A 14,605-nucleotide genomic window follows, 5' to 3' on the forward strand; every position below is an offset into this window, starting at 1 on the left:
TTTTCTGCTATGTCCTGTTCTCACTGATCCCTCAAAGAAGCAGGATGCCACTATAGAAAATGTACACCAATGTTAAAACTTTCTTCTTAACACACTTCTACAAACACAAAGAAAAGAAAACAAAAAAAGGAAAAAAGAAAGAAGGTAGCCCTCGGAGGATGAATCTTCACGAGTGCGAAGTAACCTTGAAGTCTGCGCTCTTGGTATCGCACGTCGAATGTGTCAAAAAGAGGGTTTAAAAATAAAACTAAAAAAGAAAGAAAAAGAAAGGCAAAGCAAGATAACAGCGAGAAGAAACACACAAAGAAAGGGAACCAGGAAATAGCGATAGGGAAAGCTGGGCCTCTTTAATTTACAGCGGGGAGACACTGGACGAAGCTCACTCGCAGCAGCTGTTGAAAGGAAGGACGACTTAAAACTCGAGGACGTGGACATAGAACTGCCTTTCGGTGGCTTCGTTCTTGAATCAGAGGAGCGGAGAACATTTCTGCTTCTCACGACGTGCTCTTTCCGAGAGGCCATGATTGAGCCGTTGGTTCTCTCGCAAGACGAGAAAGGAAAGCTTTGAAACCAAAAGCTAGAACTACCTATGGTCAGCAACCGTTAAAATGGCAAATCCTTCATCTTCAAGGTATTCATCCGCAAGTAAGCCTTGATAATGCATCTTTATTTCATCCATCTTTCAGAAAGAAGTCGAAGATGCACTTCCTTGAACACACTTAGTTATTTCGTTTACTACGTAGCTTAAAGCCTTGAATATACGTAGTTATGTCATTTGCCTTATATGTATGCATAAAGATGTTATATCTGTGACTATCCATGTGGCAATTTATGCACGGAAGTCTGTGTATATGTTCCCATATGGAAGACTGGTGTCTATTGCTCTCTTTTATTCTATATGTGCTTGTAATGAGACGTGTACGTCATGTTATACATTTTCGTTGCGTCGTTTTATTAATTTTTTGTATAAGCTTAGTTCTTCATAATGTTATTGTACTCTTGCATTTCTTTTTCCCAATGCAGTTGCGTTGTGTGAGGAATGTACAGCGCGGTGCTAGAGGCCTAGTGAGGTTGCTCTTAACTCCGCCTTTAGTCTGTTTTACCACGACAGTCATGTATTGTCGAACAAATAAGTAAATAAAAACATGTGTGGCTGAGCATTTTTCGGCTGGCCCGGCCCTTCGTTTCACCAACGTAGTTTTTTTTTTTTTTTCATTAAGGCTAAATTCCTAGATGCCTCGTCAAACGCCAAAACTGACCATCGGCGTCGGCGTCGACACGAACGATGCAAATGCCACGGGATCAAAGATGACGTCACATAGCATGACATTACGTGATGACGTCATCAAACGACATGTCGCTTCGTCAAAGGCTGGTCGACCCAGTGGCAGTGCAAAACCACATGAGGTGCAGAAAGCTTTCGGAGAGGGAGGACCAATACTGAGAAGAAAAAGAAGAATACGAAGGAGATGGCCTTCGCCTTGCAGTCGTCTTAAGCGAATGCATAAGAGACCGTGTGAGTTTTTGCAATGCGCTTAACTAAAGGCATAATGCTTGATGTATCTGTGTATTATATGCGTGCTACAACGCCTGTGTTATGTACGAATTGAGGCAGGCTTTTGTGGTATCTCTTGTCATGTATCCAGTGATCATAGCAGATCGTGGCACTATTGCGGGGGACAGCGTGCAATAGGAAACAGAAGCATTCGGACTGGAAGCCTGGGCATGTCTAAAGAAGGTCGTTTGCATCAGTACACCACAGATACTGGTCGCTCCGTTACTGAAAGTGAGCAGTACGGACACATACTATTGCACCCTACGTGCGACTTGTTGCATGTAAAGGTGACAGCCAAGATCAGAATCTTAATAGCGCGTTTGTGTTGCTTCCGCGCTATTACGATTCTGATCATGGAGCACCAACTAGCCCGACCTGCCACCCTTCTAAGTTATACGACAGCCAAGGTTAGGACCACTGCAGTCCGAACCCTCCAACCGATGCAATTGTATGTGTGTGTATCTAACAAGTTCTCAATTCTTAGTATATTCCTATTTGTAGGTACATGATTACATATCGTTATCATCTTCACCGTAAGCATCACGACTATCCTCCCCTCCATCATCACAATAACTGTTTTGTGCTCTATCGCTTAAGAAGTGCTGCGTCGACTATATTGTAATCATGTCGCCGTTGTCATCATTATCAAATAAAAGGCTTAAATCACGAGAAGCACTGCTGAACCCTGTTATATTAAACCGATTTGGACAGCTATAGAGAGCGAGAGTCACTCTAAGAAACCGTACATGTGTGAACAAGATTTATTGCTGTAATATTATAGAAAACCCGTATTAACCGTGTAATAATAGACGCGTCCAACGGAAGAAATTGGTCTGTATGTTGTCGTCACACAATGCGAATTACGCAACTAGTGGGTCGTTTAAAGCTTCCACCCATTACAAAGGACTCAGCCATAATTTTTCATCGTCATCAGCCGCCGCATCAACAAAGTGCAGATAATGCCTTTCAGATGTGTAGCGGGTACCTGGCCTCTCCGCAGAATGACGAATAATGGCGTAGTGGGTGCTTCCTAACTTCACAAAAATATGATTTATGGCGCAGTGGGTACCTTGCAAGTAGCCCCAAGAGATTTTACAACGGGCTCTAGAAATGCAGCTCTTCCAGCTTTCGCTAAGACTGTGCTGCGCTTTCCGCGCAGGCCATGCGTTTTAAATGCGAAGCATTTCTTAGCGAACCTCTGGCACTCTGAGCGTTTCTATCTACGTATCTATCTAACTATCTATCTATCTATCTATCTATCTATCTATCTATCTATCTATCTATCTATCTAGCCGCCTACGTCTGGGTGCTCTCATGATCGCCTCCTTAACTTGGTGTAGACCAAAATTTGCATGGGAGGGTAAGAGGATTTGACGAATATGATTGCCGGGTCATGACATGAATAACGTTAAAATCCTGTCGTGTACGTCGTCAAACCCTTTCCACTAAACACGTGTGGCACATACCCGTTTACCACGGGCCGCGGTGTACGGGTATGCGCCACAGGTGATTGACAGTTTATATCTACCCAGGAACGGGGAGAACAGACATTGGCAACTTAAATGCTAGAGCGTTAAGGAAAACCAACATCGGCAGCGTTGACTCAACGATTGGAAAGAATAAAAATTAGGATCCCAGCAGGAATCGAACCCAAGCATTGTGCGTGGCAATCAGGTATTCTACCACTGAGCCACGCCAGGTCTATAAACTGGTTGGAAAAACAGCCTACGCAGTCGTAATATCGGTGCAACGTCACCTGTGGTTGCGGTGCTGGCTATCTAATTTTACAAGACAGCAATAAACACTACATGATACTCCTACGATGTGTACTCCTACGATACGGGCGTCATATCAGATCAACGTCTGTAGTTCCAGTGTTGGCTCCTCTTTTATAGCAGTCTAATAAACATTACATTTGTATTCCTATGATTCAGGAAGCTATATTGAAGCATTGCTCGACCCCGGAGGAATACATTAACGAATGTTACATATGATATCCACATCACCGCACCATAAAGTGCACTTCGTCCACCAGAACGACGCAGTGTTCTCTTCATTTCTTACAAGGCTGGGCGATGGCCTCATGCTGACCGAGGATGATGCCAGATTAATTGACAGCCGCTTTGTAGACTAGGCCACGTAGGCCACATACGCCCAGGCAGTCTACGAATACGGCAAACACCATCCACTGATGTTGGTCTACGTAACACTATGCAGGCCTACCAGCCTCGACGGCCTATACCTCACCAACACGAAGGGTGGCTTCAGGTTCCGACATGTCGCCGGCTCTGTCGACAGATATTTTGTCGACGAAATGACCGAGGCATCCACGAATTCCAACAGCTCTACTATACCACATACTTCACTACACATGGACCCCTCGTCACCACGATCGTGACCGGATCCTATAACAAGTCATGACCATGCTGCTGGTGCTCACTGATCATGGTGATGATGCCCTTGTTCAAGAACTGCCAAGAACTTCTCGCACACATGCACACGGGTTCGTGAAACGTGCGTGCGTTCTCGGGACACGTATAAGCACTACATATCAGCTTACCGCTTCTGGTTTTGTGAATACCCACGTTGCCATTGGCAGCGTTACCCAACCGTAAATACCTGCTTATATAACACATATGCGGTTCTTCAACATATATATGTGTGCGTATAAAATATATACAAATGTTTCGCGTCATTTTGTAACGTGTCGCTCAGTAAAAAAAGTTACGCCACAGTCACCTACCCGCCACATGCTTCGCATAACATCGACTCCCACGGTATGTGGGATCTGCCGAATTTTTTTTTTTAAATGTACAGTGTGCTACCCATATGGTAATTACTCTGGTTAGCGTATTCTTTCATAAAAAGAGCTGTAACGCAGGGATATTTTTGCAAATACGAATGCAAGTAACATTTTATTCTTACACCACGCCTATCAGTGAAACTCGATGGGAACCGATGCGTGCATGTATAGATGAGAGGAGCTTTACGATCTACTCAGCCACTGCGAGAATGTTTTACTATGCTACTCGTGGAAACCGACAAAAATAAATAAAATAAAGGCACAGGAAACTGGAGGCTGTGATGTGTACAGGACGTGCCAGCGTAAGAGCTTCGGAAAGTGTGAGCTTTTAGGGAAAGCAGATGAAAGACGGGAGAGGGGTATAAGCATTGTTCGACGGCTCGCACTCCGAAAGCGAACGTGGTCTGGTTGAAGAAGCACTCGCTGCAAGATGGCAGACGCGGTCGTCTTGCTTGCAGCGCCGTTCGACCATAAAGTATACTCTGTCAGCGGCGCACGTTTGTATCGATCTCCGAGAATTGTCATCTATTGGAAAACTTGGCTTCCAAAAAAAAAGGAAATAAGAAAAGGAAGGTGCCGGTGCCCGAATGTTACAGCGGAAATGACAGTTATTTTTATTTGCTTGTACATTGAGGAAAGGGGTGCGAAAAGGGCAGGCGTGAGTTTGGAAATCCGCGTTGAATGATGACAGTAGACGGAGAGTATAGGTCGGTCTGCGGTTTCGCACGGTCGTGGATCGAAACCGGTGCCGATGTTTGCCGTATCTTACAGTTTTCTGAACGTCTACAAGTGGAGGTCGTAATATGCGATTTGAAGCCACGAGCGGCTGGTTTGAAATGAACATGTTGGAAGAGGAAGGGGCTAGGGTAGCAGGCTAAGAGGACGCGCGAAATGCAAACCTTTCCGGAATTCTTTCGAAGAAAAATGCTCGTTTCGTAACTGCGGACACTTCGCGATGCCTCGCCCCCGAAGCGTTGGAATACCGGCTTAAGTAAGACAGAGTGAATCGCAACGCTGACTTGTCGAGGATAGACTCGCCCCTTCGTATCCACTGAAGGACACATCGTCTATTTGTATTATCGAGATGCACAAGTTGAGAGGAACGTGCTATCGTATGACATACAAGATTTGCTCGCAGCAGGTGCTATGATTTGTTATTACGCTGTCATCTAGCCTGCTGATTGAGGCCTAAATTACTGCTTAAATAAAATTGCTGAAATTTCTAGCCGTCCTGGAGCTGCAACTTGTCGACAAAGGAAAGTACAGTGGTACCCAATATGAGTTGAAACATGCTGTCCGCGCTCAAAGCGGCGCGAACGCTGCAAAACGGCGCCGACAAAGCGAAAATTAGTGGAGTAAGCCCTGTTTAAGTTGCTGGTATTCTGTTAGCCAATTTAACGTTTGCCGGTGTCACCGTTCAGGCTGGGGCCCCTTTAACTAACGACGGTCATCGTATTACAACTCATATTGAGTACGACTGCATGTGGTACCAAGAGAACGCACCAGCATACCCCCCCCCCTCCCCCAATATTATTTGACACGCATGTGCAAAAGAGAGATATGACTCACCTTCCTGCGACGGGATATCGAGATAGAAGGACTTTCGCTCGCCGGGCACCTTCATGGACAGGTCGAGGAGGCGCTGCATGGACTCGAAGTTGAAGTACCCGGGCCTGCTGTCTGACCCGGTGCCGCAGGACGACGAGCCCGTGGGTGCTGAGGCGACCGACGTGTTTCGCGACAAATACGACGAGGCCGTGGACGGGGCGCCGCCGCCGCTGCACACCGAAGACGACGACGGACTCGGCACTTCCTCGTCCATCGAGTTTGGCGCCGAGTTTGTCTGCTTCCGCACGAAGCACATCTTGCGGCGCTCGGCGGCGCTGGGGCGACGCGTCAGCGGGGGCGTCGTCTCGCCCGGAGACGACCTGTGCAGAGTCGAGGTTTCATTCAAATGTGGTGTTCTTACCGTCCATCACGTCGCTATGACACTCTCAAGGCTAAACCTAATGGAACCAACGACAATGTAGCTAAGGTTTCATTGTTTGTGCTCTACCAATTGGTAGAGCATGGGACGAACAATGTCGATGCTCTATCAATTGGTAGAACATTAGACGCGTTATCCAAGATTGTAGGTCCGGTTCCTACCTGCGGGAAGTTGATTTTTTATCCACTTTAACTCCTTTCCATATATCATAATTGCTATACTACAGTTAAAACATGCAAGTAATGTCCTATCTACTTTCCTTAGCTTCACTGTATGTTGGTTTCATAAAGTTGCGTATAACAAAAAGAAACGAGCTCTCGACCAATCCCTGCCTTTCTTTCACTCCCAAGGCTAATACTGTACTGAAACATCCAAGGAAGTGCTGCGCTAGGAAATGCTTTCCGCGGCAACTTAATAGGTAAAGCGGGATCCCCACGAAGGGCCGTATTGGCGCCGCATGCAAGTGCATAGCGGATAAGCGGTAGGTGGTGACGCAGTTGAGGACCGCGAGATGCTGGGCCGCGGAAAATTGGTCTGTCTTGAGAATGCGTGTTAGAGCTCTGAACGCGTAATGTAAGAGATGCGGGCTCGAACCAAGTGTTCTACGTTTTGTCTTCGTCCACTTTTATTCCTATTTACTTCATGTATGCTTTCTTTGGCCTCATTGGTTGCTTTATTGTCACAGTTGTGAACAAAAGAAATTGGGGCAGCTATGCGCTAACTAGTGGTGCGAAGACTGAGGAAAAAGCGGAGCTGGTGGCGTTTTCCTCCTCGTCTTCCTCCTCTTCCTCACTCTCACTTCCCTTTCGCAACCCTTGCTATACTGTACTGTACATGGCTATGCAACGTTTCGCCGTCCCTCCTCCTCCTTTCCCTGACTCTAACTTCTCTTTTTCACCCCTTGCTGTTCTGTACTATACAAGTTATGCCATGCTTCACTATTTCTTTTCGCGAGGAATTTCTCTCTTTCTCTTTCTTTCTCTTTTTGTCACTCTCTCTGTACCCGTTCTCTCGCCCATCAGAATTATTGCATCCCACGCCGTACAAATCAGCGCACGTGTTCCGGGAGCGAACCAGAAGAGGAAGAAGAGGATGAAGAGAGCACGCGCTGGTTAATAGTGATGATTATTTATGTTCGCGACTAACGGGGCTTCTCCAAGCTTAAACAACTCCGCTGTTAAAAAACAAACAACAAAAAAAGACACCACCTGGAAACCTAGGATTCACTTTCCCGCTCAGTGCCCGAAGTCTAACGTCGCTATTCATCAAGGGCACCTACACAACAACGTTTATCCTCACCTGCACCGCGTCCAATACGAGGCCGCTGCCCCGATCAGGAAGACGCTGCTTTAAAGGGACCCTCCTGACCACCCCAAGTTCAAAGACGAGGCAGTGGTTTCTTTCTCGCCTTCGTTACCCTTCCTACAGGCGATATCTCCTCCTCGCCACTTATTTCTTAAAACCACGTGTTCAATGGCAGAACTAAGCGTTGAGCCTATCAGTATTTCGCACTCTTGGGCTACACGCTGTTATCTCCGCTTGCGCAGTCGGAAACACACAAAATGGAGTGAAATCAGTTGATCGCGCACGATAGCCATGCGAGACAAGGAACAACGGGTGGGCACCTGCATAGCAAAGCAGTGTAGGAGACAATTCACAACGGATATTTCGCGTATACGGACCAATAGAGAGTATGTACAGTAATGACGTCACGTGAATCACCGTTCTTGCGTCACGAAGTGGGCCGAAAATGACGACAAACGCCAGGACGAAATCACGCGTTCGTGCTTTGTATTTTCAGAGGCTGGTGAGGGGCCCTTTAAAGAAAGCTCTTATATGACTCCTGTGATGGGAAGTCGCTTGAAAGACACGTCTTTACTCCGGTGCATTCAAGTAGATGCCGACAGCACATGGGGTCGAATTCACAAAGCTTTTATTTCATGAGGGCTCTTTGTCATTGGCCAGTCACCTTCGCTAACAATAGGACGAGTCTCAGGATTACAAAAAATCTTACAAGTGGCTCTAGCGTAAGGTGGCTTTTTGAATAAAGGTACCGATTACAAACGTACTGCCAGTATTGAAGGACTCTGGTACTCATCAGGATTTCCCATGGTGCGTCACTGAAATATGGTAACAGTATTGAATAAATATGCGGCGCTTCCATCTCGTCGTTTGAATCGGGTATCGTTTGCAGTAAGTGTCCCAGAATATAGAGGCAAGCGTTGTCGCATTAAACGCCTGATGAAAAGCGTACGTAAGGGATATTGGGGGATCGCTACGGTGGCTTTGCGTGATAGAAAGGCACGCATGCCTCTTTCTTTGCATCACGCAGAGGTTATATACGTCAGCAAACCATATTTCATTCGCCTCTCTGGGTTTTTTTTTAAACGAATTTATAGTGTCCAGTTCTTTCTATTACTTTTTATTTCTCTTTATTATCCTTGGGCCCAATTCACAAAAGTACGTTTTCCCATTGTTCAGCTGGCTTCGTTAATGATATGTCCCGCATCGTGATTGGCTGAAAAATTTTCTTACGGAAAGTTTTAGGGTAAGAAGCTTTTGTGAATATGGGCCACTGTTTTTATTGCTGTTTTAACTTCTTTTATCTTTAACTCAGGATAAGCGGAGCCGCACGTCATGGGTTCGGGCAGAGTTAGCTTTGTAGCCTTAAGTAAAGCCTCTTTGTAAGGTTGTATGGGCCTCGTATTGAAAAGAAACGATAGTTGTGGAGGCGAAAAAGTATCAGTTCCAGCGTTTACAATGCTGCGTAGATGCTGGAGAGATAAAATACCGCGCGACTTATTGTGATCCCCGCGACTAAAGTATTCCACGGCAGCAAGAGAAGCATCGGTCATTCCCAGGAGCTCCCCATTTTTGAAGGAGAGACCGAGCCGTAGCTCCACCACTCTGGCAGAGGTTTGCGCATACGACCATGCATGGATAACGAGTGCCGAGAGCCGGGCGCCCATGGTTTGCTCGTTGGTTGCGTTCATGTCTGCGAGGCTACTTCCCTTATTCCATCGTAATGTGTTGTCGTAGTCGTGTCCGAATGCCGAAGCTAGACTTCGAGACTTGCTTGCGTAAAGGACTCGCTATATTGGCCACTTTCTAGGCGCTTTTCGCGTTCTTGTCGTATTCATAAGACTGTACGCGATAGCATATTAAATGCGAATCTGCTTGCGCCTAGCCTTTTGTATATCTCTACGTCTAATCATTTATTTTTAATGACTTGTGGAAGAACCACAGCCATACTCTACAGGCGTAATACAGCATTTGTTAAAGCAATCGCCAGGGCTAGTTGATGGGCGTTCGTGAATGCGTTGCGCACAGTATTACACTGATGGAAGAATTACAGAAGGAACATAAAATAACAAAAAGTGGACGGACGTTGCGTAACACGTACGTGGCGCAACAGAACAGTACATTTTAAGAAGTGTAGCTGCGAACACTGTTATACTCTACATATTAGTAGGTTGTGTGACGTCACAACCTTTCGTCGTTTTCTCAAGTAGTTCCGCACTAGATAGAGAGGGTGGCGAGATATTAATTTCGTGCACGGTGAAGGCATAATTTCTCGCTTCTCTTCATGTGCTAAAGTATGGATGTTATTTATTTAATGTTTTTTTACACGCGATGCCGAGTCTTCGAGTTGAGTTTACGTACATTCCAACCGTACTGCTTATTTACGAATCATCGAATTATAACAAGCTTTGCATTTGCCATACGAAAACTTTGGCACTCGATGAGCTGAAGCAGTAAGACCTATCTTACTTGCAAGATTTCTGAAGCGCAGAACTGCATTGTGAAATGTTGTGTGCACTGATGGTTTTCTCTTTCTCTCTCTCTCTCTTTCGCTCCCTTATCTCCCTCCCCATGTGTAGGGTGGCAGACTGGACGTAGTCTAGTTAACCTCCCTGCCTTTCATATATTCCTCCTCTCTCTCTGAAGCGCAGAACAATTGTTAGAACTGAAGAGCAGAACTAGACGATATTCGAAGTAATCGTGGAATACTATTAAAAACGATATCTTCGTGCTTTCTTTTTCCATTCCTACCAGATAGTAGACAAGCGGCTGTGTTATTGCAGGGATGTTGAAGACTGCGTAAGTAAAGCCCATGCTTTGTACAATTAGCACAACATAAGTTATTCTGCGTACATTTGTTTCCGCCGCAGGGAAAGTTAATATGCAATACCTCCGCATTTGTCTGGCGAAGTCGTTGTCCTGTATTTTACTTGGCTGACATGGCGTGCGATAACATGCTTACATAGGTTCACATTTTCTACCTTGTAGGCGATTCACATAGAAAGAAGTGCTTTAGCGTACGCACTGATCATATACCCACATGGTACAACCGCCAGCACTAACGCTGTCTGTGCACTTCGCCCAACTGCGACACGTCTGACCTGACTTAGATACGCTATGACCTCAATGGGTACATTGGTGTATTGAATGTTTTGGTGCGTTTAGAGTACGTCGTGTGCCTGTGGCTTCCTTTTTTTGTTATCCGAATCCGTAATAGCATGCTAAGAGTATAAAGATACAAACATGTCCTGAATTCATTGATAAATCACCTCTTCCGTTATTTTCCCTCACCCTAGTCCGAGTTGAATGTATGAGATGATTATGCAGCGTAACATTTTGGCAACAATCTCCTCTTGGGCCTTCCTACCTGCTTTATCTAACGGGGTGTGGTGATAATGTCTAATGGCTTCTAACCGAATCGCGCAATCGTATTTATTCGCGTACTACTAGCGCTACAGCATGTTGACTGCATGATGGCTAATGTTGTCTGGTATTGGCTATTGCGGGTAGCGTTGACTATCAGCTGTCGTAACATCAACCTTGTATTCATTCAGTCTGTCCATTCAGCGGTTAAGTTGCCTACCACCTTTTTTTTTTGCTTTCGCGCCTGACAAAACTTTGGTAGATATGAGAAGAATGACTGACTTGGTATGTTGGTTCAACATATTTTGAAGTGTAAGGCGCGAAGACGACAACGGACACTGGGAGCTACATGCACCCACACGGAGTGCCTCCGTGTGTGTGTATGCGTAGGCGTGCGCAGGGTGGTTTGGGAGAAGGGGGGGGGGGTGACAGTTTGCGCGATACCGTTACCCAGTCGGACCTGTCGCATCACTGTTTGAAGGGCATGGGTATGTTCGCGTAATTTTTTGACAATATTGTCGGTGAAAGACCCCTCATGTTGCATTCCAAGAACTTTTTACTTGCCATCTTTACTCCCCAAAGCCATTGTGAGAAGCACGTCATCTCTTCATTTTAATTTTTTCATCCATTGTGAAACGTCTATTGTGTTTTTACTCGACCAGGAAGGGGGGGGGGGTGAAATAAAGCTTTGCCACCCCCCTTCCCCTCCTAATGGGGAACCCTGCGCACGTCTATGTGTGTATGTATCTCTCTCTGTTCGTCGTCATCGCCGCGCCTTACACTTCAAAATAAACTCGGTAGATACGCACCTCGTGAAAGCGGGTGACGCCTGACCCGACTTGGGAGACGCCAGTGAGTTTGGTTCCGGGCTGACCGGCTGCTGCGCCCGCTGCGGACTGCAAGAAGCCGCGCGGGCCGCGGAGGCAGCATTGCCGGCGACAGCGGAAGCGCTGCCGTTGGCGGTGCCGCCTTCCTCGAGCGCCGGTGGCAGCTGGGAGCCGGGCGAGGCCGATGCGCTGGCGTGTCCCGCCAGCAGGGACGAGGCGCCCTTCTTGCGCGCCGCGCTCCGCTCCAGCGACAGGGCGCGCTGCAGCGCCGGCGTCGAACGTCGTGGCGGCGGTGTGGGAGGCGAGCCGGCCGCGCTTGTGCTGAAGATGTCGCCGACGCTGCTGCCGGAGATGGCCCTGGTCGCTGCGGCTGGCGACGACGGCCTCAGGAGCGAGGACAAACCCGGGGAGCATCGGCCACCGTCGATGTGCGTCGAGGAGCGAGAGTTGACCAACGATGTGCCCCGGAGATCGCACTGCACTGCCGCGTCACGCTGCCACGGAAACCTGCGAAGCGACAAGCGACATGCGGTGCAGCAAGTTGCAGCCTTTGCTGCGTTGTATGCTGCACATGGGGCACTCTTTGCAGAAAATCGTTAGGCAGCAATGTGCCTACACGACGGGCCATAGGGACCTTGATGTGAAAAGGCGCCGACTAAAACGACACACAGAGGACACAAGACGACCACGCTAAGAACAGAAAGACGCGCAGTCCTAGTGTTCTGCGTGTCGTTTTGGTCGCGCCTTTTCACATCATGAATCAAAACCAACTCAGCCAACTTTTTATTATGGACGATGACGTTACGCTCAACAAACATTGGTCCTAACATCACCGCTGACTCCCTTCGTTAACGTCACGCACTGAGAGTGTTGTCATGATCGGGATGCATACCTTGGGTCTCCCTGTTGGCAGTTGATGTCGAGTGCGCTGCAGTAGGCGTCTTCGGGCATGACTGTGTAGGAAGGCATGAACCCGGGCAGCGAGGGCGGCATCACGAGGCCGCTGGCCGCGTCCGCGCTACCGCTCGAGTGACTCAGGAAGCCCGGCCCGGACTCTGGTCGAGGCGGGGACCGGGCACTGTGTGGTGAAGGAACAGTGTAGAACCGTCGGTGCTAGCGTGACATATTCATACACGTGCGCACAGGCGGAGGGGGAGGGGGTGTTGGGGAGCAGAGTGGCCCTCTAATAATCCAAGGGGCACGCTTTAAAGAAGCATACAAGTTTAAGAGTCATATTTCATAATTTCTCGTAATTTCTGTCATGCAGCTTCTTTATCGCTTCGCAAATGGAAGCTAACGGTATTTATCGTGTTCTAGATTTTGTTTCATGATTTGGGCAATCGCGGCAACAGACAGACGGATGGATGGGTTCATGGTCGAATGATTGCACCCACCTGGTGGAGGAGGCATCCTGTGGCGCCGAGCCGGCAGCGGATGCGACCGCAGCCGGCGGGGGGTCCTTGAAAGACTCGGAATAACTGCGCTTGGAGGCGAACTTCTCGCGCAGGCTCTTGGTGCGCGACGAGAACGGCGAAGAGCGGCAGAGGCTGCTCATGGCGCCGACGCTGGTGTCGCCGAGCACGCGCCACGGCGACGCTTCACTGCTGCGGCGTCCGCTCCTTGTCCGTCCCTTTCAGGGGCCCCCTGCACCGAGAGAGAGAGAGAGAAAATACTTTATTGAAGTGAAAACATTTTCACTGAGGGATGGCGGTCAGGCCGTGCCTGGCAGGGGGAAACACGCATGTGTTACAAGCCCGGTCAGTCACAGCACGTGACACAGCTAGCTCAATACCGCTCTCCTTCCCATTCCGGTGGAAGTACTTTTTAGAAACACAACAGTGACGTTTCCAATCAATCAATCAATCAATCAATCAATCAATCAATCAATCAATCAATCAATCAATCAATCAATCAATCAATCAATCAATCAATCAATCAATCAATCAATCAATCAATCAATCAATCAATCAATCAATCAATCAATCAATCAATCAATCAATGAATCAATCAATCAATCAATCAACGAGACACAAATAAATTAACAAAGGCGCACGTACAATAACGACAATGAGAACAAAACACACGAATTGCTTTCACAGTGCCTATTGGTGAAACGTAGATGTCGCGAATGAAACCATTCAACAGGACTTAAAAGTAAAGGAAAACATTGCTCCTTACGTATTCAGTTGTCAGATTTCAATGCGCACAACATGGGTCCCATTGCTTAAAAAGTGAATTCGGCTTTTTCTTGCACATTGCTCACAGCTATGCGTGCACTGTGGAGCCATCGGTGTGACACTGCTGGTTAGTAAGGGACGAAAGTATGATAAAACACAACAGCGAACAGCCAAAGCATTGGCTTTCAACGAGCACGATGCCTACGTGTCTTTACACGTTACAGTTTTCCGCCATCTGTTCTAATGACCCGCTCTACCTGTAAAGGATGCATCTCCTCTTGCAGTGCTGCAGTGCAGGCAAGTAGCTTTTCAGTCGACACATTGTGTTTCTTGACTACTGGTGCAGTCCCACACGCGTATTTCATTTTCTTCCCTCCTCTTTTTCTCAACTTTCCACTCCCCTTTCCCGTTCCCCTAGCGTAGGGTAGTAAACCAGACACCTTTCCGTATAACCTCCCTGCTTTCTGCTTCCTTCCTTTCCATTGGCTGCATTTGTTGATTTGCTGTCGGCACTTCCTTTAATATGAGACACAAGCTGGAGGAAGTAAATAAACGATTACATTGAAGTTGAAGGTAATTTTGAAATCACGC

At 47.3% G+C, this 14,605-nt stretch overlaps 1 protein-coding gene across 1 annotated transcript in view; it reads right to left on the minus strand.

The window, feature by feature from the left end:
- The window catches only part of LOC119396845 (uncharacterized), a 161,320-nt gene extending 147,843 nt beyond the window's left edge, over positions 1–13,477 (minus strand). Inside the window, exons 1-4 of the mRNA XM_037664187.2 lie at positions 13,232–13,477; positions 12,730–12,915; positions 11,820–12,344; positions 5,928–6,286 (exon numbers count right to left, since the gene is read on the minus strand). Coding sequence (XP_037520115.2) covers positions 5,928–6,286; positions 11,820–12,344; positions 12,730–12,915; positions 13,232–13,392 — 1,231 coding nt within the window. The 5' untranslated portion in view covers positions 13,393–13,477. The remainder of the gene's footprint in view (positions 1–5,927; positions 6,287–11,819; positions 12,345–12,729; positions 12,916–13,231) is intronic.
- Positions 13,478–14,605: the final 1,128 nt, after the last annotated feature.

The sequence above is a fragment of the Rhipicephalus sanguineus genome, chromosome 6 (assembly GCF_013339695.2).
Source record: "Rhipicephalus sanguineus isolate Rsan-2018 chromosome 6, BIME_Rsan_1.4, whole genome shotgun sequence".
Taxonomy (NCBI): domain Eukaryota; kingdom Metazoa; phylum Arthropoda; class Arachnida; order Ixodida; family Ixodidae; genus Rhipicephalus; species Rhipicephalus sanguineus.